Here is a 22,589-nt window from a genome sequence, read left to right as displayed (position 1 = left end):
AAAAATAGAATTTCTGAGCTTATTTTTGAAGACATCAACCTGAATTTTAAAGAAATCTTTTTAAAAATAACTGAACTAAGTAACCATTACACATTTCATTTTGTAACTTTCCTTCTAGGGGCTTGTGGAGTAAAAGACCCCACAAAACTATAAAAAGGAGTTTTGAGCTTATTTTTACAGATATCAACCTGATTTTTTCAAAGAACTTTTTAAAAATAAACGAACTAAGTAACTTTACAGATTTAGGTTTGGGACTTTCTTTCTAGGGGCTAGTGGGGCAAAAGACCCCCTAAACACTAAAAATATTAGTTCTGATCTTATTTTAAAAGATATCTATCAACCTGATTTTATGAGGAAAACTTTTTTCACATAACTAAACTATGTAGCCACAACAGATTTTTTTTAAAATCAGGTTGATATCTTTAAAAATAAGCTCTTAAAAATATTTTAAGTGTTTAGGGAGGTCTTTTGCTCCACAAGCCGCTAGAAGGAAAGTCCCAAAATGAAATGTGTAATGGTTACTTAGTACAGTTATGTTAAAAAAGTTTTCTTTAAAAAAAATCAGGTTTCATTTTGGGTCTTTCCTTCTGGGGGCTGGTTGGGCAAAAGACCTCCAAAACGCTGAAAATATGAGTTCTGAGCTTATTTTTAAAGATATCAATAATGTGTAATGTTTATTTAGTTCAGTTATTTTAAAAAGTTTTTTTTTTTTTAATCAGGTTGATATCTTTAAAAATAAGCTCAGAAATAATATTTTTAGTTTTAGGGGTTATTTGCTCCACAAGCCCCTAGAAGGAAAGTTACAAATGAAATGTGTAATGGTTACTTAGTTCGGTTATGTCAAAAAAGTTTTCTTAAAAAAATCAGGCTAATGGTTACTTATATCAGTTATTTTAATAAAGTTTTCTTTAAAGAATCTAGTTGATATCTTAATAAATAAGCTCAGAACTAATATTTTTAGTTTTGGGGGTCTTTTGCTCCACAAGCCCCTAAAAGTAAAGCCCAAAAATAAAATGTGTAATGGTTACTAAGTTCAATTATGTTAAAAAAGTTTTCTTTGAAAAAAATCAGGTTAATATCTTTAAAAATAAGCTCAGAACTCATATCTTTAGTGTTTTGGGGTGTCTTTTGCTCCACAAGCCCCTAAAAGGTAAGTTCCAAAATGAAATGTGTTATGGTCACTTAGATCAGTTATTTTAATAAAGTTTTCTATAAAAAATTAGGTTGATATCTTTAAAAATAAGCTTCTTAGTTTTGAGGGTCTTTTGCTCCACAAGCCCCTAGAAGGAAAGTCCAAAAATGAAATGTGTAATGATTACTTAGTTCAGTTATTTTTAAAATGTTTTCTTTAAATAAAATCAGGTTGATATCTTAAAAAACAAGCTCAGAACTCGTATTTTTAGTTTTGAGGGGTCTCTTGCTCCACAAGCCCCTAGAAGGAAAGTCCCAAAATGAAATGTGTAATGGTTACTTAGTTCAGTTGTTTTAAAAAAGATTTCTTTAAAAAAAATCAGGTTGTTATCTTCAAAAATAAGCTCAGAATTCCTGTTCTTAGTTTTGGGGGGTCTCTTGCTCCACAAGACTGTAGAAGGAAAGTCCTAAAATGAAATGTGTAATGGTTACTTAGTTCAGTTATTTTAATAAAGTTTTCTTTAAAAAAAATCAGGTTGATATCTTCAAAAATAAGCTCAGAACTCCTATTCTTAGTTTTGGGGGGTCTCTTGCTCCACAAGCCCCTAGAAGGAAAGTCCCAAAATGAAATGTGTAATGGTTACTAAGTTCAGTTATTTTTAAAAAGTTTTCATTAAAAAAATCAGGTTGATATCTCTAAAAATAATATATATCTCATATTTTTAGTGTTTTGTGGGTTCTTTTGCTCCACTATCCCCTAGAAGGAAAGTCCCGAAATTCAATTTTAAAAGTTTTCCGTGTACATCCAGTCATATAAGAGCTTTTACAAAAAGAATTAGGTCGATAACTATAAACACAAGCCCACACGTCCCTCCCAAAATTTGATACTGAATTTCATTTCCTATAAGTGTACAAACTCCCCCCCCCCCCTCAAACGCATAATGAAGAAGTTGAACTAAGTTAAACAATATACACCTATACACAAAAAAAACAAGAACAAACAACTTTAGAAAGATCACTGCAAATAGAATAAAACTAACCTGGGTGGAACAGGTTCATTGTTAGCTCTGACAGTGTTTAAGCTCGAGAAAGATGAAGAGGTATGGGGTGGTGTGATGGATAATGACATATGGTCTGTACCTAAATAATAAATATTATCATGTGGTATGGCGTGGTGTGAATGATAATGACATATGATCTGTACCTAAATAATAAATATTATTATGAGGTATGGGGTGGTGTGATGGATAATGACATATGGTCTGTACCTAAATAATAAATATTATTATGTGGTATGGCGTGGTGTGAATGATAATGACATATGATCTGTACCTAAATAATAATTATTATTATGAGGTATGGGGTGGTGTGATGTATATTGACATATGGTCTGTACCTAAATAATAAATATTATTATGAGGTATGGGGTAGTGTGATGGATAATGACATATGGTCTGTACCTAAATAATAAATATTATTATGAGGTATTGGGTAGTGTGATGGATAATGACATATGGTCTGTACCTAAATAATAAATATTATTATGAGGTATGGGGTGGTGTGATGGATAATGACATATGGTCTGTACCTAAATAATAAATATTATTATGAGGTATGGGGTGGTGTGATGGATAATGACATATGGTCTGTACCTAAATAATAAAATATTATTATGTGGTATGGGGTGGTGTGATGGATAATGACATCTGGTCTGTACCTAAATAATAAATATTATTATGAGGTATGGGGTGGTGTGAATGATAATGACATATGGTCCGTACCTAAATAATAAAATATTATTATGTGGTATGGGGTGGTGTGATGGATAATGACATATGGTCTGTACCTAAATAATAAAATATTATTATGTGGTATGGGGTGGTGTGATGGATAATGACATATGGTCTGTACCTAAATAATAAATATTATTATGTGGTATGGGGTGGTGTGATGGATAATGACATATGGTCTGTACCTAAATAATAAATATTATTATGTGGTATGGGTGGTGTGATGGATAATGACATATGGTCCGTACCTAAATAATAAAATATTATTATGTGGTATGGGGTGGTGTGATGGATAATGACATATGGTCTGTACCTAAATAATAAATATTATTATGTGGTATGGGGTGGTGTGATGGATAATGACATATGGTCTGTACCTAAATAATAAATATTATTGTGTGGTATGGGTGGTGTGATGGATAATGACATATATGGTCTGTACCTAAATAATAAATATTATGAGGTAAGGGGTGGTGTGATGGATAATAACATAATAATAAATATTATTTTAGTCCTAAATGATCAAAATTATCAAAATAGGACCGAGTTTCAAACCTTTCACCTCTCCGACGACGAGCGAATGCGCTACGTGTTGAGCCACGGTTGCGGGTTTGGTTCACAAGGGTTAGTTATATGATTATTAGATAAATCAGCCTTTTTTTTAAATAACCAGTTTCATTATGATACGTCAGAAAAATAAATTTCCCTTAATTATCTTTAAAAATAAGGTATAACCACACAAAAAAAGCATAATATTAGACAAGTCACAGAAGAAAACATAACTTTAGAAACTATAGAGAAGCTTCGTTAAAACTATAAAAAATAAACTTACTTGAAGCTGACTTATCAACAGGTGAAATATTGGGATGACTTGTTGGCGGACATGATAAGGTTTTGGGACTAGAACTTAGGCTACTCTGGCTGTTTTCATCTGGCGACCCTGTTATAGTAGGGATTTGTGTTTTCATTTAAAGACACTTGTATAAAGTTAAATAGAAACAAAGTTACAAATAGATATTCTGTATTAATATATACCTATAGGTTAATATAAGGTATCAAGGCTTTAACGGTACTCTTGCTGATTTCATCTGGTGACCCTGGTTTATTAATAAATTGACAATGTGATATATTGTGGCAATGGACTTAAGATTATCTTGCTGATTTTATCAGGCGACCCTGTTTTGTTAAAAGACGAATAGTGTAAGAACAGAAACAAAGATAACTAAAAAGTATATAATAGTTATTTCTCGCATCGTATTATAAACGGCTTTCCGCGGATATAGAATGTACAATTATAAGATTAAAACCAGTTTTTTAGAGCTGGTTTTAATCTTATGATTGTACATTTTTATATTCGTAGAAAACTGGATATAATACGATGCTAGACATAGTTTTTTCGTATGGATGAGAACAGGTTCCTATCCACCGGATTCGAATGAATACGAGAAATATTTTTAAACTTACCGATATAAAAGACAGGTCTTCCATTATTATCTCTTAAAGGACTTCTTGAAATATTCATTCCACCTTTTAGCTTCGATTTAAATTCTGGACTTTGTAGTTCCTAAAACAAATAAAAGGTTATTAAAAGACAGAGTTGGCAATAAAAAAACCACTTGGTTTCTTATACCCCCGTTTGGGGGGTGAAAAAATAGGAGGGGCAGGCCTATAATTTGGATATTATTAAAAAAAAAAAGCCTGGTTTTTATAAAAAAAAATCGGTTTAAACCAAAAAAAACAAACTGGTTTGTTCTTTTTTAATTTTTACCATCTCTGTCTTACAATAATTCTAAACGAAAGTTAAGGTTTAATAATACAAAATAACGAAAGTAAAGGTTTAATAATACATAATACTTTTATTAATACAAAATACAATTAAAATTAAAACAAACTAAAACTTGAAGATATTGAAATTAAAACAACGAGTCTTTTTGATTGCTCTCAAAATTCTTCATTTCACTTTATTTACTTGCTCAGATAAACGAAAGTAAAAATCAAAGTATAATTTCTCCTATATTAAACTATTTTGTCAATAAAAAAGGGCTAGGTAATATAGGTATACCTATTATTTTTTTCTAATAGACTAGCATCGAAAATATACCTACCTCAATCTTTTTCCGCCCTGCTACTAATTTCAAAATATTTATTTTCTTCAAGATTGATTCATATAGAAGTCTTATAATGAAAATGAATGACAAAATATTTTCTTCTTACAAATTGACTTATTTTTGATGTTATCAACTATTTTCTAGTCTAACTTTGGTATTAACTGAAATTAACTAATATTTTCCAGTTTAAGCAGCTGGAAAGCTGGATTTGGAGAGCTTTTAAAATTTTCTTAAAGTCTAGATGATCTAGACTGTAACTATTGTTTTTAATCATATACATAAAGGTCTACCTGTCCATGAAAAGAAGAACTGGTAAAAACCGGTTGCTGAAAACCAGTTACAGCCGCCGCACTCGCGGGGCTCAGCCGAAAACCGGTTTTTGATGATGACTCTTCCATGCTGGTTTGTAGGCTGTAGGGTTTGGATAGTTGGCCAAGTTCTATACAGGATTTACTACCCAGGTCTTTCACAGGACTTTGATTCTCTTTATCACTAAACATGGGCAATTAAGTACTTTTAAGTACGAATTTTCACAATTGCTTTTGATAGGTTATGTTAGTTAAATGTTACTGATTGTCCACGTCCAGCAGGATAAGAAAATAGGCCCCGTAGGGGCTAGAGTTAGGACAAAAGCTAATGTGAAAATACGACGAAACCCGCTACTTCGCTTTCTTTCCATAATTCAAAGTATGAAGCTAGTTAAATTATACCGTAGATATAAATAAACTGAAAATAAAAGTACACTTTAATTATTACAGCAAGCAAGACGGACAAACGGACAATTTCAAGTTGTAGAGAAGCGAGACGAAACTGTTAAAACTCACCTAAAAACATCGTCATATTGAGACAAATTAAGGTCAGGGAATGAGGAGTAGGATTCTAATGTTTTATCCTAAACAAAGATATCAATTAAAATATATATTTAAGTCGATCCTTTCAAAATAATACCTAGTAGGATGTCTTTCTTAGGGCACGCTTCACTGATTTGGTCTTTTTTTATAGGGACGACTCCCCCAACCCAACCACGTAAAATTAGTCTGCTAAATAAGTTAGGGTAAAGCGGGGCGAACTCGGTCTTTTTTTCGGTTTTTTGAACCTGCAAATCGTAAAAATTATTTTTTTAAAATGGGACCAAGACCAGTAGAAAGATCTCGGAAAAGTCGATCAGGTCCTAAAAGGACGTAAACCTAGGACATTGGGAAGTTTGTCAAAATTGATCTCTAAAACGGCACCGACTTCGCCCCGCCTTGAGGCGAAGTCGGTAGGGCATTTTCAAGCTTCGAAAAATCGATGACGTATTGATTTTATTACAGCATGCCCAAAAGGTAAAAGTTGCTAAATGTAATAAAGAGTATGCACAAAAATTTTTATTAAGTTAGGTAAATTTTTTCTACCAAAAAAAATAATTTTTCCAAAGTACGCGAAATTTGACTTTTTTTTTCGAAAATTTTTTTGATAAAAAACATAAAAATACTACTAGAAAAAATAACTTTTTATGACTTTAAAGGCCTGATCCTTAAAATTCAGGCAATTTTGAATAGATTTGGCCAAAAAAAAATTAGTTCTATTAGCAAAATTTCCTAAAAAAATCAAGTTGAAAAAAAAGAGAAAAGTTTGGCAAAATCTGTGGTCGATTTTCCAGCTTCAAAAAACCTATGACATATTGATTTAATTACAGCATGCCCTAAAGGTTAAAGTTGCTAAATGTAATAAAGAGCATTCACAAAAAAAATTATGAAGATCGGACAATTTTTTCTACAAAAAAAAAAAATTTTCTAAGTACGAGAAATTTGACTTTTTTTCTCGAAAATTTCACTTTTTTATATAAAATTGAAAAAGTTAGTATAAAAAGTGAAAAAACCGAATTCGCCCCGCTTCACTTTTAGTCGATTTAAGAAAAAACTATACAAGCCTTTTTAAAGTTTTAAACGGAAATGGATAGCCTATTAGATTCTTAATAAGTCCCCTGAAGACGTCTAAGCTCTAGCTCTTACCAGTTTTTCGCCAACTTACCGTTTTTCCGACCGAAGCAAAAAAATCGAAAAAAAAAAATTTTTGTCGTCCGACTTTAAGACCCAATAAGTACCCTAAAAATTCATCTCACAAAAATTTCATTTTTTGTAGGCAATTTAATAAGGAACAAATTTGATTTTATGTTTTTTTTCTGTCAGTCGATTAGAACATGGAGAAAAATGTCATTTAATGAAGGTGGTCAAAAAAATACCGACTTCACCTCAAAACCGAGATCGCCCCGCTTTACCCTAGTTAACTCGTACTTCAAAAAATTAATATTTTGAATGATTTCAAATGAATTCAATGACGTAAAAATATTCACCCATTCAATGTTATTAATTATGAATAGGTATAAACATAAGTACAAATTAAAGGTACATTCCGAATTTATTTTTTTTAACAAAATTTATAAATTAATTACCTAGTTTAAAAAAAAAATCAAAATTAAGTTATTTTTTGAGGGGAGGGGTGGGAGTTAAAGCCAATTTTTCCGAGAAGGGCTGAGTAACCAAAGAAAAAGGAGATAATCGGCTGTTTATTACACTAGACCCCTAAGTTTTTAAAATCGTTTTCTTTTTCATTGCCTAAACAACTTAGGGGTCTAAGTGAATTTTAAATGGTTGATTCATTAGGTTGAGTGTTTAAACGTTTCAACCTCTAATTTTAATCCAATGAAAAGGGAAATTTGTTTGTCATCATTAAAGATGTAGAAAAATTTATCGCCATTATCTTATCCCTTTAGATCCCTGTTGAGTAACCCTTCCTTAAAATAGAGAAAATACGTTACCAGGGCCTGTTAGAGAACCATATCGGTCCAGCGGTTAACGATATCTTTTGTTACAGACAAATATACTTTTTAATGGTTGGTGTTGCTCTTATTCAATATTCAATTTGTATTGAAGTCTAACTAACTTATAATATGCTTAATTATTTCAACTTGTTAATTCCATTCAAACTATTTATGTAAGTTTGACTTTATTTAGCATTTGATAGTAATTAACAAGAGAGATGGTTTGGCAATTGACTGAATGAAACGCCTCCCCCCCCCCTCCCACAAAAAACAAAAGTTTATCAACTTGTTCATTTATCAACTTTAAAGGGATTATATTAAATCTTGATTTTGTGTAAATTTTTCACCATCCCTTATATCAAAGTAACAGGATCTTTGTGCGTCTTTTGTACCAAAGGTTCTCGCTAACCCCTGAACCGATATGATTCTCCTTTGCAAGTTGCTTCTCACAGGTCCTGGGAAGGTTTAAAACTATTATGAAGTGAAATCGTCCTTAAGAAAAAATCCCCCCCCCCCCCACCGTGTTCCAGAAAAGCCAAGAAATGACAAAAAATCATAGAGAGTGTATATTTTAGAATTTTGATAAATAGCAATAAGTATCAATATATCTTTCAATATAATGGCGAAATTTAAATATCTCCATCCTGGCTGGCACAGGATGCCAGCAAACCTGGCAGGGTAATACAGGTAAAGAGCAAAAATATTTTGTTTGCCTTAAACTAAGCATTTTAAGTTACCAAATACTAAAATATCCTATACCAGTACATACCAATATCAAATTTAAGTGTTTAAGTCAATTTCAGGGTCCAGGTATGATCCTGCAGGTCCTGATCCCTCAAAAATATTTAAACAGCTCTTGAGACCGCAATTTTTGACCTATAGACTTCAAATTTTAAACATAATCTTTTCTAACAAGTATCTACGACCTACTGAAATCATATGAAAATCTCCCGCCGTTTTCCCGCCGACCGCCGCCGCCGAAATTTATATTTTTCGATTTCTAATCCAAAGTTGACATACAGATGAGCCTATTTCTTATTTATTTTCTGTGTGTATATGTAGGGAGGGAGGGGACAATGGGCTGTTTATTATAATAGTACCCAAATTCACCAAATAGCGTTTTCTTATTTGTAGGCATAACAATTTGTGGACTTTTATTGAATTTTGATTGGTTAGTTTATTAGTTGAGTGTCCAAACGTTTCAATCACTAATTGTAATTTATAGAAGAGGCAATTTTGTGTATTAGCATTGGGAATGTACATTAATTTCTCGGCCATTGTCTAATCCCTATAAATCTCTGATATGTAATACTTTTATTTTATTTTCAATTCACTTGAAAGGAAGCATTTTCTATCTTAAACAATACAAATTCTACTTGTCTTTTTTTAATAAGTATGAAAGCACCTTTGGAATAAGGTTGTTTAATGAAAGGGTGAAGGGAGTAAATAATGCTAACGAATTAAATAAGAATATATATTTGAATTAGGAAACGACATAAAAATTTTTAAACTTCTAGCTTTAATGGGTTCAGATGTGGATATAAGTAGTGCATTCCCCCCCCCCCCTCCCCCCCAATAAAAAGGTAAAATGGTTCAGATAAGAGCCTAGACATTTAGGGATAATCTTTATTTAAAACTTTTCTTTACTTTTAGTTTAAATGAATATGTGTTTTAAATAAGTAGAAAATAAATTACTTTTATATCTTAAAAAATTGTTATATTTTGATAGACCCAGTATATTTAGGGATTAAAAAAACAAACTTCGCATACTTTCGCATACACAGGGTACCGTTCTCTGATATTATACATACATCTAATATCACCATGTAAGAGGATTTGCTTGCGCTCTTTTGCGCTTAAGAGATCTGGAACCAAACGTAAAATTTTCATTAGAAGAAAATTGTCTATTTTACAGAAATCGGGTATGCTAAGTAAACCATCTACAATTACATCAAAAAATGGAGATTTGACTTCTTTTAAAGGCTAAACGTATAAATTATTACATACCTACTGATTCCAAAATTATATTATACTTAAAAATAGCTTTAAAAATAAAGGGTCCACACTGATTTGAAATGTAGTTTAGTTGACCTTAAAAGTAGTTGTTAACAATGATGAAAAGGAACTTAATTCCATACCTCTGGTATAATTACACATGAAATTCTTATTTTTCATAGTAAAGAGCTAATTCTTTCGGCTTTATTTCCAAAAACTTGTGTATAATACTAAACAATTGTTTAAAAGTGTATTTTCCAAAATGTAAAAAACGCTTATTTGTCACTCGCTGGAACATAGTGCCCCCCCCCCCCCCCCCCCCCAATAAGAGACATCTAGGGGCTAGCCACTGGGATATAATAATGTAATAATAAAATTTTAATCTACCTGATGTCCATTATCAAAGCTAGAAGAAGGAGGGGGTAAAACAAAATCCTCCTCCCCCTCTCCACAAAGTTCATATCCATCATTGTTTGTACCCTATGCGTTTTTTAGTTTTTACAATAGATCTATAAAATGTCTATGGCATTGTAACACAGTATATTTTATCTAATTTTAATAATCATCTTTTATACAAAATGTATTATTAAATCCTCCTACTATATAAAGTAGTAAGCTGTTTTTGTCTGTAGAGAAGGATCTCGCTAACCGCTGAACCGAAATGGGTCTCTTTTACAGAGTAGCTTCTTATAGGTCTAGGAAAGGTTTGTATCTATTTTGGAGAAGAGTATGTCCACCCTCCCAAGAGAAATTGAACCTAAAAAATCCCCCTTCAAAAAAAGGAAACTTTAAATAAAACTAAAATTAAAAATGGGGATGGTCGAATCGATGGTTGCTTGTATCAAGTTATTAAATCATAATTAAATAAAACATTGGAAATATAAGTTGGGCGTATTCTTTTGTATAGTTGCGCATCTCGGGTAATAAATCTATTGTATCAACATTCCTTATTTGATATATCAATATCAATTGCTACAAGGGCAGGACCAAAGGAGGAGGTAGATGGTACACTGTTCTGACTGATCATCAAACATTTATATATATTATGCATTTATATAAGAGAGGTTTGTTTTCTACGCTAGTCCGTAAAGTTATATAATAACGTTTTCTGATTCGTTGGCTTATCAACTTTGGGGAATTTAATTGTTTTTTTTTTATTTGTAAGTTTATTTCCTTTTTTCTAAAGTAAAAAAAATAACATACTTTTAACATAAAACTTTAAGAGTTGTGTTAATTTTAATTAAACCCGCGACCGTGGCTCAACACGTAGCGCATCCGCTCGTCGTCGTGAAGGTGATAGGTTCGAATCTCGGGCCGACACCGCGTCATAACTAAAGACGTTAAAAATGGTTCCTACTGCTGCTATGTCAGATGCGCAACATAATAGTAGGGGGAATGCCTTGGCCCAAAACAGGCGCAACTCGTTACCATGCACAGTTAGGCTTCTCAGACAAAGGTCGTGCATCACAGAGAGTTGGTTGTCTGTTGGATGTTACTTAACCTAATATCCTTCGGTGTTTGGACATAGAAGGGTGCGTAAACACGTCATCCTTAGTTCTCCTGGATTGCTGTACTAGGACCTAGACAGTACACCAAGTCGAAAAGGTCCTGGACTGTAATCCCACCCGTACGAGGTAATCTACTAGGTAATTTAAATTTAATTACCTACTTAGGTAATAGGTAATCTCTCTAGTCCAGCCAACTATATGAATTTTAAATTTCTAATATTTCTAGATGTACTACTATACAAAAGAAAAATGTAATAGAAAATATTTCTAATTTAGCTTAAAGTTAAGCCCTTAAAAAGCAATATCAATAAACCCTTTAATTCATTCTTTAATACAAATGTACTACACATCTTTAATGTATCATTAAAAGCTTTAGTTTTTAATTCAATAAGCTTACACAAATCAATAATAGTTTTACTTAAATTTGAACCAAGTAATTATACATTCATTGAGGAAAAACCAAATATTAATACAAGTTTTTCAAAATGGAAAACGGTATTCTAGTGCAATAATCAAAAATACACATTATTATGAAAAATCAAAAAAAAACTTTAAAAATTCAAACAATTTTGTTGTGTGTGTTAGCATTAAGTCAAATGTGCTTATTAGGTCTAACTGTTCTTAATTATGACAATTTCATATAATACATTAGTTCATAATCAAGATTAGTTTGACTTAAAAGGCGCATTTAACTAAACGATAACACACAATTTTACGGAAAATTCGCGAAAAAATTTACCCCTTTTTACCAAATAATACCTATTTGAATTTTAAATTGTAACCTTGCAGTTATTATAAAATTTTCATTTAAAGGGGGAGGTAGGCTGTGCTAAAATTCCGTAAAAGTGTGAGTTTTTAAGGCTTAAAAACAGTAGGTAGTAGAACGATAATATTCACAAAATATTTTTCACTAATATTTTTGTCTATAGTTCTTTTCAATAAGAAAACACATATTTAGTAAATATTATCGTGCTACTACTGTTTTTAAGCCTTAAAACTCTTACCTTTACGGATTTTTAGCGCAACCTACTTCCCCCTTTGTATGATTTTATTATTACCCAAAACACCGTTTTCCATTTTGAAAGAATTGCATTATTTTTTGGTTTCCCCCCCATTGAATACTGAATAGCCCCCTTTTTGAAGATTTTTAATGCATAATTTTGCAAAATGTTTTTCCTAGTTTCCATGCTGCTCTGGTGTTGGCTAATCACATCTATAAACGACTTCTTCCTAAAAATAAATTTGTTTCCAGTACGATCTTTGACAAACTTATTTCTCAATAATTCAACTTTAGAATACCTAGTTACATAGAATATAATTGGATATTAGGACAGGTGAAAAATTGTCGTCAATTTAGGTTGCTAACATGGAACTCATATATTGGTCAGTTAGTTCATCCAACATAAAATCTGGTGTAACGTCCATGTAATAATAAATCCAATAATAGTCAGTTCGTTCATCCAGTATGAGGGTGTGGGAGGGATCGTTATTTTAGCCAGCTAAGCGTTTCACTTTATTAGAGAGTACATGATAACCTGGTGTAAGGTCAAAGAAATAATAAATCCATTACTGTAAATATATAGCTTTTTAAATTTTTACTGAGCTGGATCTTTCAATGTGTAGCCGTTGCCGTAGCTTTAGTCGTGGCCGTATTCGTATCCGTAGCCGTGCCACTGCCAGTGCTGCCATTAAAACATGGATTTTTAAATGTTTGAAGTTTTTACCTAAGTATTATTAATATTTTTTTTCTTCATTTTTTACTGAAAATTCAAAAAGTAGTTGTAATTTAAAGATTTAAAGCCGTGGCCACGCGTAGCGTATTAGGTTAGTGGCTGCACCTCTGGCAGCGGCAACGACAACGGCTACACATTAAAAGATCCAGCTCTGATAAAAAATAGTCTCACCGTGTCAATTTAATACCGCGGGTAGCTGGGGTTGCATGATGGCTGCTTTTGGACGCTTTAGTACATGGGGTATCTTTGATGCCTGAAAAATTATTTGAATAAGAAATAATCAACATAAATTGCTTCAATTTTGCACATACTTTTTAAAATAAATTTGTTAAATATGCATAAGCAAAAAACAGCAGGAAAATTTGGGAATAATATAGTTCAAACTATGAAAATAATCACATTCTATTAAAAAATAGGATTATTGTCTTTTCCAATGTTAATAACTAGCGGCTGCGTCCCTAGTATCTAGGGATATTAGAAGGGACATGAAAGTGCAGAAAAATAACTTTAAACCTTACAACGACTTTTTTATAAAAATTAAACAGCCTAAAACCATCCTGGGACCTATAAGAAGCTTCACTCTAAAGGAGAACCATAGCAGTTCAGCGGTTAGCGAGATCATTCGCTACAGACAAAAAAAAGCTTACTACTTTATATTATAGGATATAAAAAAAGATACACACTTTTGAAAACATGAATGAACAACCTCAAAATTGAATTTAAATTCTACAATTTAATTTCCTTAATCTTTTAGTAACATGTTATGCGAGAGAATACAAGAGGAAATTTGTGTAAGTGAATTTTATTTTATTCAAAATTAGAATTATTTACAAATTCCACAAATTTTACTTCAATTTTAGATTAGATAAAATCCTGTTCAGTGAAAAGAAGAAAATATTTTTTTCTTAAGTTGAAATAGGTGGAGTGGTTTGAGTGGTCATTTAATTTTTTTTCAAGAGGCAATCTCTCTTGGGATATGGTGGTGGTACCTCCACTCCACAGTCCACATAGTTGTAACTCTTCTCTAGATTTAATAGAACCTACCTTGAAAAGGAGAAATATATCAGTTTAGCGGTTAGATCCTTCGGTACAGAGACACACGGACATACTGTTACTTATATATGAGGAATTTATTGTTTTTATTAATATTAATTCTAATTTGCCCTATAGAAAACTGAAAAACAGAAAACCTATTATGTCTATAAATGTCCCCTAAAATGAAATTAACTAGATAAGACAGATTACTTTTATATTAATCTGAAGAAAATAATTTAGTTTTAGACATAAAGATTGTATACCTGGGGTACTTAAAAAATATTAAAAAATAAATATATTTAAGATTTACATCTTTTTTTTTCTCTCTAGTAGCATAAGTACCCTATAACTAGAGCATGTCCTGTCGGCCGTCAATCATAGAAAATGATAACTAGGTTTCGAGATATTTGCATCAAAATTGACGTTTTATGCTCCCCTTAATTAACAGACTACTTATAAATATAATTGTCCTAACTTATAAATGACTTTAATTATCTAAGCATAGATTTGATCTTAATATGTTTCATCCTCATATAAAAGTAACAGGATGTCTTGTATGTCTATCTGTGTGTGTACCGAAGGATCTCGCTAACAGGTGATTCTCCTTTACAATGTAGCTTCTAATAGGTCAAAGTATAACCATTTTTTCCCTTCTCCTTAAACTTTAATAGTTATTTCTTTCATCGTATTATAAACCGCTTTCCGCGGATATAGAATGTAAGATTAAAACCAGTTTTTTTTAGCCCGTGCTTCAGGGCTAAGAAAACTGATTTAATCTTATGATTGTACATTTTTACATACGTAGAAAGCTGGATATAATACGGTGCTAGACATAGTTTTTTTCGTATGGATGAGAACCGGTTCCTATCCACCGTATTCGAACGAATACGAGAAAACCCCTTATTTTACTTTACCTCACCTAAAACTTTTTAAAAAATACATCAGAATACCCCCTATCAAACCTTTGACACCCCTAATTTTACTCCCTCAAAAATAAAAACTTACCTGATGAGCATATTGACATTTTTTCCTCCTCTGGTTCCAAAAACTAAAAAAAAAAGATATTAATCAGAAATAAGGTATAGCCAACAAGCGAAATAAATGTAAAAAATATTTGGGGGGCAGTTAAAAAGGTTCCTTTGATATTAATATCTTTTAAACAAAAGCAAGTATCACAACATCCATTGAAACTCAAATCTGTGAAGCAAGGAAGTCCAAGCTTTCGTTAAAAAATTAGGTGTTTTAAAGGTTTGAGGGGGCTTTAATATAATCGGTGTTCTTTCATCTCTAACCTAATTTTAATATTATTTATTATTTTATAGTATTTACTATTTAGCTATATAAAACTCAGTATTTAAATATAAAAATAATATAGGTAATATTAATACATAACAAAATTTAACATATTTAAAAAAAATAAGATTTGATCTTTAAAATTGCGATATTTTAGTGCTATCTTTACAAAATTTTATCCAATTCGGTTGGTTTTTAAATGGCACTTCCTTCCTACGACAGGGCACATTCTGACTAGAATTTGTAGAGTGTCGCTTTTAGGGATTTTATCGTTCTTGTTTTTATCTAATAATCATTGTTGTTATTCAGTGAGATATAAAATTAATATTGTATGATTTCTATGGGTTCAATTAGTTTGAAACTAAATATTGTATACAATGTAAAACATGAACAATTATGCCCATAATTAATATTAACTTTTAGATGGAAACTAGCGGCTACACCCCTAGAGGTTTCTTCAGACGGAAGGGGGGGGGGGGGAGTCTTTGATGGAAAAGTCAACCCCCAAATCTATCAATTTATTATTTCAGGGGCTCATTTTTTTCCAAGAAGCAATTACTCTTTGGTTATTAACCTTCCCAGAGCTACTCTGTTTAGGAGAACCATGTCGGTTCAGCGGTTACAAAGATCTTTAAAAGGATAGAATAACAGCAGTTCAAAAAAGTGTGTATGTAAATAAACACGAAAAAATTGGTACTGGTAACGTACGGACAAAACCTGATAATAGAGTAGCTGCGCTTTTAATAAATAAGGAAAATGTATTGAACTAAGTATAAAAAAGAGATATTGAATTTTTTATTTTCTTAGATTTAAAAATTTCTATTCTATCCTATCTAAAAAAAAAATTTTCCATAAGTTCAGATGAAGATTTTTTATTTACTTTTCACTTAAATATCCAATCTTTTTCCTTTAGATTTCTATTTCTTAGATTAATAGCTACCGCTAACATATTATTGACGTGTATAATCAAAATATAAATAACAAATAATGGTTGATTTTTCGTGGAGTAGTTGACTGGACATTTTTTCTGTCATGCCACACTGTTTACAGTAATGAGCTATCCCCTTAATGGGTTTAAAGTATTTCCCAATACACTAACGTTCACGCAGTTGATTTGGCAGCAGCAATTGGTACTATGTAAAAATGTTCAACGTCATCCTTATACTAAAGTAACAGGATGTTTGTGTGTCTTGTGTGATTGTTTGTACCGAAGGATCTCGCTAACCGCTGAACCGATCGGGCTCTCCTTAACAGGGTAGCTTCGCATAGGTCCCGGGAAGGTTTATAACTATTTTGGGGGAGGGTACCACCACCCTCACAAGAGAAATAATAATAAATCGAAATTTTTATTATAGTATAGTATAGAGACTCGTACGTAACATTTGCATTGCGAGGTATCGTATAAAGAGACTCTTATGCAACATATTTTAGAAACTTGAACGCAAAAAAAACATTTAAAGTGCCACTAGAGGCTTCTAGGGGCGTAGCCGCTAGTTAGTGATAATGTGGTAAGGAAAAATTGAACACTTTACAATTTCTACAACACGCACATGGGTAAAGTTTTAAAATCTTACAAAATTAAATAAATGAAGAGAACTAACCTGGTGTGATTTTGAATGTGAAACTGTATGGCCTAAACTTCCAAACATCCTAGATATATAGAATTAGACAGGTAATATAGCCAGAACTAGATACCTTGAAGCTGGACAATACTAAGAAGCGGGACTAGTAAGATATATAAACAGATAAAGATAGTTAGACTAGATACATAGATAGAAAATGTACCTGGAAGCTAGACGAGAGTGACTAGTATCTTGGCTAAAATTTCTTACTAAGATATATAGCCAGACAGAGATAGCCAGAACTAGATATCTAGATAGAAAATGTACCTAGCAGCTGGACGTGAGTGACTAGTATCTTGGCTAAAATTTCTTACTGAGATATATAGACAGGCAGAGATAGCCAAAAATAAATATCTGGATAGAAAATGTACCTGGAAGCTGGACGAGAGTGACTAGTATCTTGGCTAAAACTTCCTCCTAGGCTGTGAGACTCTTCTCTTTGAATTGATGAAGCGTTTGTTCCATTTCCATTACTCACAAAGGATAAGTGAGACGTCAATGACAGAATTTGACCTAAAATGTATTTAACAATGTTAATATGAGAACCAAGAACGGGAATAGTCCCTTTCGTGGCAACGCCCCTTAAGGGGCGATTCGTCGTATTTTTAAAATGGTTATTTTAGGTTAGGTTATATTGGGTTAGTTGATTGCCCCACAGGGTTAAGCAATTGGCCCCGCAGGGCTAGAAATATGTGAAAAGCTACTGTGAAAAAAACGAAGAATCGCCCCTTAAGGAGCGTTGCCACGAAAGGGACTATACCCACCAATTCATATATAAAATGAGGAAAAAAAAGATTACTTTCATAAAAAAATCTTGAAAATGACCATGACATAAGATAAATACAAATACACCCCACTACAGATACCTAGACAGACAATTAATGCATAGAAAAACAAAAAAAATATATTTTTGGATTTTATATCCGAAAATAATGAAATGAATAATGGCCAAATTGCGCAAACTTTTATGTATACAGACACACTTACATCCTACTTCTGAGATTGAATAGGTCATAAATGAAAATAGAATAAAAAGTAAAAATAAACCTGGAGTTCGAATAAGCTTGTAGTCCTGTGCCTTGTTCTTACTTATCCATGGAGTATTAGGAAGTAGATCCGCTACCTAAATAATAATATATTCCAGTATAGCTTCGAAACTTATTAATATCCGCTGGATTACAACCAGTTCCTAGTCATACTGAAAAATCATGTATCGTATCCTATTATGGAATTATATACAGAAAAAAACATTTTATCAATGCCAGTTTTTTGGTCCGGGTCTTTTGCTCTGGTGAGGAATTCGGGGTCAACAAAACTGGAATTAATATTTTATTCTCAGCGGAAAGCTAGCAACTAGAAACAGTGTTTATAAAAGTTAGGATGCTAGTCCAATTTATTTACACTCTACTGTCCCTTCCCTCCCTACGTACCTGCAACTCTCTGTTGATACCAACATTGCTGAGGCCAAAATCTGTTAGCTTTAGATGACCTGTGCTTGATATCAACATATTATCCGGTTTTACATCCCTAAATATACAAAATTATGTTTAAATCATAACCAAATATCAATTAATGTAAATAGATAAAAATACTGTATTATTTTATCTGATCTGTAATGATATTTGCTACAATTTTTCATCGTAAATATTTTGATGAATATAAAAAAGGAATTTTAGGGATTAGATTACCAGGCAATACTAGATGTTGATATACTGTTAAAATACGTATGAAGTGTCATAATGTTTTTAACATAATGTTTCATTACAGAGTGATCTCGCTGACTGCTGAACCGATAAGTCTATCCTTTACAGTAAAGATTCTTATAGTTTTAAGGTAGGTTTTAAAAAAGACATTTTTGGGGAGGTTGCTTCTTCACCCTCCTTTTAGAAATCGCACCTGGAAACCTCTTTCTCCAACTAAAAAAATTGGTAGTCAAACCCTCCTCTGTATGTGCACCTAATCAGTCTCTAGGCGTGTAACCTCTTGTGTGGGCAGAATAGTTATTTCTCGCATCGTATTATAAACTGCTTTCCGCGGATATAGAATGTACAATATTAAGATTAAAACTAGTTTTTTTAGCCCCGAGGTGCCGGAGGCACCGGCTAAAAAAACTGGTTTTAATCTTATGATTGTACATTTCTATATTCGTAGAAAACTGGATATAATACGATGCTAGACATAGTTTTTTCGTATTGCTGAGAACCGGTTCCTATCCACCGGATTCGAATGAATACGAGAAAGAAATTTACCTGTGGACAATTCCTTTCTTGTGAAGATATTCTAAAGCCAAGATAACTTCAGCAATATAAAACACAGCCATGCTTTCCTAAGAAAAAAAGAAGACATTGACCCTTATAAATTGCGCAGCAACTCTATCATTAGTGTCAGTCCAAACAACCCGTAAGAACATGACTTTAACACAGAGGTGTACATATATTCTGCACAAGATTCATTTTTTTCCCCTGCTGCAAATTTTTTATTTTTTTCCCCTCCTGTTTTTTTTTCAAGCAAGGCGGGGAAAAATTGAAAACTTTTTATCTTATCTATATTATGGGGTCCCACACATTTTACACCCCCCTTTAGCAGAGTCAATTTTGCAGAATATACACCCCTGCTTTAACATTGAATAGAAAGATTATCACTGTGGGCTACAATTGAATCAAGACAAAAGTAAGTGCCGAGCCCTGGGACCTATGTAGGGTGAAAATAGACATCAATCCTTGATGATTCCAGGTGGAGACAAAATATTTCAGTGGGGTCTTTTGGTTTTTTTTCAATTTTAAGTTCTGAAAAAAAATTGAAAAAAATATAAAAATCTTTAATAAAAAACAAACAAAAAATAATTTTCAATATTTTTTTTCACAAAAAGATACAAACAACTTATATAAATACTATAAGCTTTAAAAAAATCACAATTTTCAAATTTAGACTTTCAATAAAAAGATTTGTAGAAAAAACCTAACAACAAATTCTAACATATTTCTGATCAACATAGCAATAAAACATCTTTTGCAAAATCTTTATCATCAAAAATAAATAGCACTTACTAAAGACTTTTTTTCATTTAAACTTATACTTTTCACATTAATTAACTTTAAAGATTGATTTTTTTAAAAAGAAAGGTTGCGTGATTTTTTTATTCATAATTAATTGCCTAATTTTGAGATTCAGATAAAAAACTTTACTGCTTTATATCATGGGATACTCTACTAGCAGCGGCTACGCCTCTAGAGGCATATGAGGCCCTTAGGTTGGGGGGGAAGACGAACCCTCCCTTATAATTACAGTTTTTTTAATGAAAAAGTTAAAAACATTTATTTTTGAGAGTTAATTCTCTTGGGATAGTGATGGTACCCTTCCCCAAAATAGTAATAAACCTTACCAGGACATATAAGAAGCTACCATGTAAAGGAGAACCATATTGGTTCAGTGGTTAGTGAGATCCCTTGGTGCACAAAGACTCACATAGAACCTGTTACTTTATTATAAAGATACATATATACACAGAAACTCTACAATCAGAGTATGTCTGTTTGTTCATCCGTCTGTATAAAAATATTACAGAATATATTTATTTGGTACTAGCGGCTACGCCCCTAGAGGCCTTTAGGGGCACTTGAGAGGGGAAGAAGTGGTTGAATTCTACAACTAGATTTTTATTTTAGACTTAAAAAGAAAAAGTTATTTTTTGTGTGTGAAATGGGGTCTTTTTTAGGGGTTGATTTCTCCTAGGATGGTGGAGGTACCCTCCCAAAAAAAGTTATAAAACTTCCAAGAACCAATGAGAAGCTACATAGAAAAAAAAGAACCCTTGATCATTGTTAATTACTATTCAGGGATCTAAAGGGATAAGACAATGACCGCTAAATTGATTTACATTCCCAAATATGATACATGGATAACCCTTCTGTATGTTTCAGTTAATGGTTGAAACGTTGGGCACTTACTTTAATAATCCAACCAAACAAAAATCGCAACAAGTCCCCTAAGTAGTTAAGGCAACGAATAACAAATTGCTATATTAAACTATGGGGACTAGTGTAATAAACAGTCCATTGTCCCATCTCGCTCTGATTAATATATCTTTGCATCTGTATATTACACTTGCTATTTTCTTTATTTGTATTCTTTTAAACTTAACAGCTTCACTAATTATGGATGTTGTCTTTTTCCCTTGTTAAATCCAATTACCTAATTCTGGATGTTCTTTGAGGTTGATAATTACAATTATATTTTATTAAATGGAAAAAGAACAATTTAATCAAAATTCAAGATAAAAATTATTTTATCACTAGCGGTTTTGCCCCTAGAGGCATCTAGGGGCCCTTGATAAGTGGGGGGAAGTTGACCCCTCCCCTACTTTCAGTTATAGTATGTAAAAGAAAAAGTTTTTTTTTAAATGTTGGGTAGGAACTCATTTTTTTCCAAACTCAAAACTTCTCAGGACCATGAAAAGCTGGAACCAAAAGGAGAACTACATCAGTTAAGCGGTTACAAAGAATCTTCGGTACCGACAGACACCCTCACACACACACGCACACAAACAGACAGACACAGAAACTGTTACTTTTATATAAGGATTAAAAGACACTAAACTACTCCTTAATATGTTGATCCTATCAGTCTAAAAGATAGGTCAATAAAGAAGAACTAAATTGGTCCAGTGGTTAGCAAGAACTTTAGGCACAGACAGAAAAAACACACAGACATCCTATCTTTTTTATACAGGGATATAACTTTTAAACGATAGGAAAATTTTTTTTTCCAGATGATATTTCTCTCACTGCTTTAAAGCACTATTTATGATACAAAATAGATTGATGTCTGTTTGTCCATCTTTCTGATGCTTAAGAACTAATATGGTTCTTTTTTTACTTTACTATGTAGCTTCTCATTGGTCCTTGGAAGGTTCATAACTTTTTTTGAGAAAGAGAAGAGAAATCGCCCCTTAAAAAAGGACCACAACACACAAACAAAACTTTTCCTTTTTAAGCCTAAAATAAAAATATAGTTGTAGAATTAAACCCCTTATTTCCCTCTTAAGTGCCCCTAAAGGCCTCTAAGGGCGTAGCCGCTTTAGCAAAAAAAATATATTCTGTATTGTTTTTATACAGACGGATGAACAAACAGACATACTCTGATTGTAGAGTTTCTGTGTATATATGTATCTTTATAATAAAGTAACAGGTTCTATGTGAGTCTTTGTGCACCAAGGGATCTCACTAACCACTGAACCAATATGGTTCTCCTTTACATGGTAGCTTCTTATATGTCCTGGTAAGGTTTATTACTATTTTGGGGAAGGGTACCATCACTATCCCAAGAGAATTAACTCTCAAAAATAAATGTTTTTAACTTTTTCATTAAAAAAAAACTGTAATTGTAAGGGGGGTTCGACTTCCCCCCCAACCCAATGGCCTCATATGCCTCTAGAGGCGTAGCCGCTGCTAGTAGATTATCAATTAATATAAAGTAGTAAAGTTTTTTATCTGAATCTCAAAATTAGGCAATTAATTATGAATAAAAAAATCACGCAACCTTTCTTTTTAAAAAAATCAATCTTTAAAGTTA

At 32.2% G+C, this 22,589-nt stretch overlaps 1 protein-coding gene across 5 annotated transcripts in view; it reads right to left on the bottom strand.

Annotated features, from left to right (window-relative positions):
• Nucleotides 1–22,589, bottom strand: part of gwl (serine/threonine-protein kinase greatwall) — a 48,681-nt gene that overhangs the window by 20,739 nt on the left and 5,353 nt on the right. For all 5 annotated transcript variants that reach the window (XM_080174499.1, XM_080174498.1, XM_080174500.1 and 2 more), the window contains exons 7-21: nucleotides 19,268–19,344; nucleotides 18,449–18,545; nucleotides 18,066–18,141; nucleotides 17,390–17,531; nucleotides 16,998–17,046; nucleotides 15,109–15,151; nucleotides 13,240–13,321; nucleotides 12,514–12,565; nucleotides 10,776–10,848; nucleotides 10,215–10,309; nucleotides 5,854–5,921; nucleotides 5,320–5,521; nucleotides 4,386–4,485; nucleotides 3,754–3,861; nucleotides 2,172–2,271 (exon numbers count right to left, since the gene is read on the bottom strand). In XM_080174499.1, coding sequence (XP_080030625.1) covers nucleotides 2,172–2,271; nucleotides 3,754–3,861; nucleotides 4,386–4,485; nucleotides 5,320–5,521; nucleotides 5,854–5,921; nucleotides 10,215–10,309; nucleotides 10,776–10,848; nucleotides 12,514–12,565; nucleotides 13,240–13,321; nucleotides 15,109–15,151; nucleotides 16,998–17,046; nucleotides 17,390–17,531; nucleotides 18,066–18,141; nucleotides 18,449–18,545; nucleotides 19,268–19,344 — 1,364 coding nt within the window. The remainder of the gene's footprint in view (nucleotides 1–2,171; nucleotides 2,272–3,753; nucleotides 3,862–4,385; nucleotides 4,486–5,319; nucleotides 5,522–5,853; nucleotides 5,922–10,214; nucleotides 10,310–10,775; nucleotides 10,849–12,513; nucleotides 12,566–13,239; nucleotides 13,322–15,108; nucleotides 15,152–16,997; nucleotides 17,047–17,389; nucleotides 17,532–18,065; nucleotides 18,142–18,448; nucleotides 18,546–19,267; nucleotides 19,345–22,589) is intronic.

Source organism: Acartia tonsa, chromosome 10 (genome assembly GCF_053477335.1).
Source record: "Acartia tonsa isolate MP-2025a chromosome 10, ASM5347733v1, whole genome shotgun sequence".
NCBI lineage: Eukaryota > Metazoa > Arthropoda > Copepoda > Calanoida > Acartiidae > Acartia > Acartia tonsa.
The sequence above is the reverse complement of the archived record's forward strand: the minus strand, read 5'-3'. Positions and strand labels throughout refer to the sequence as shown.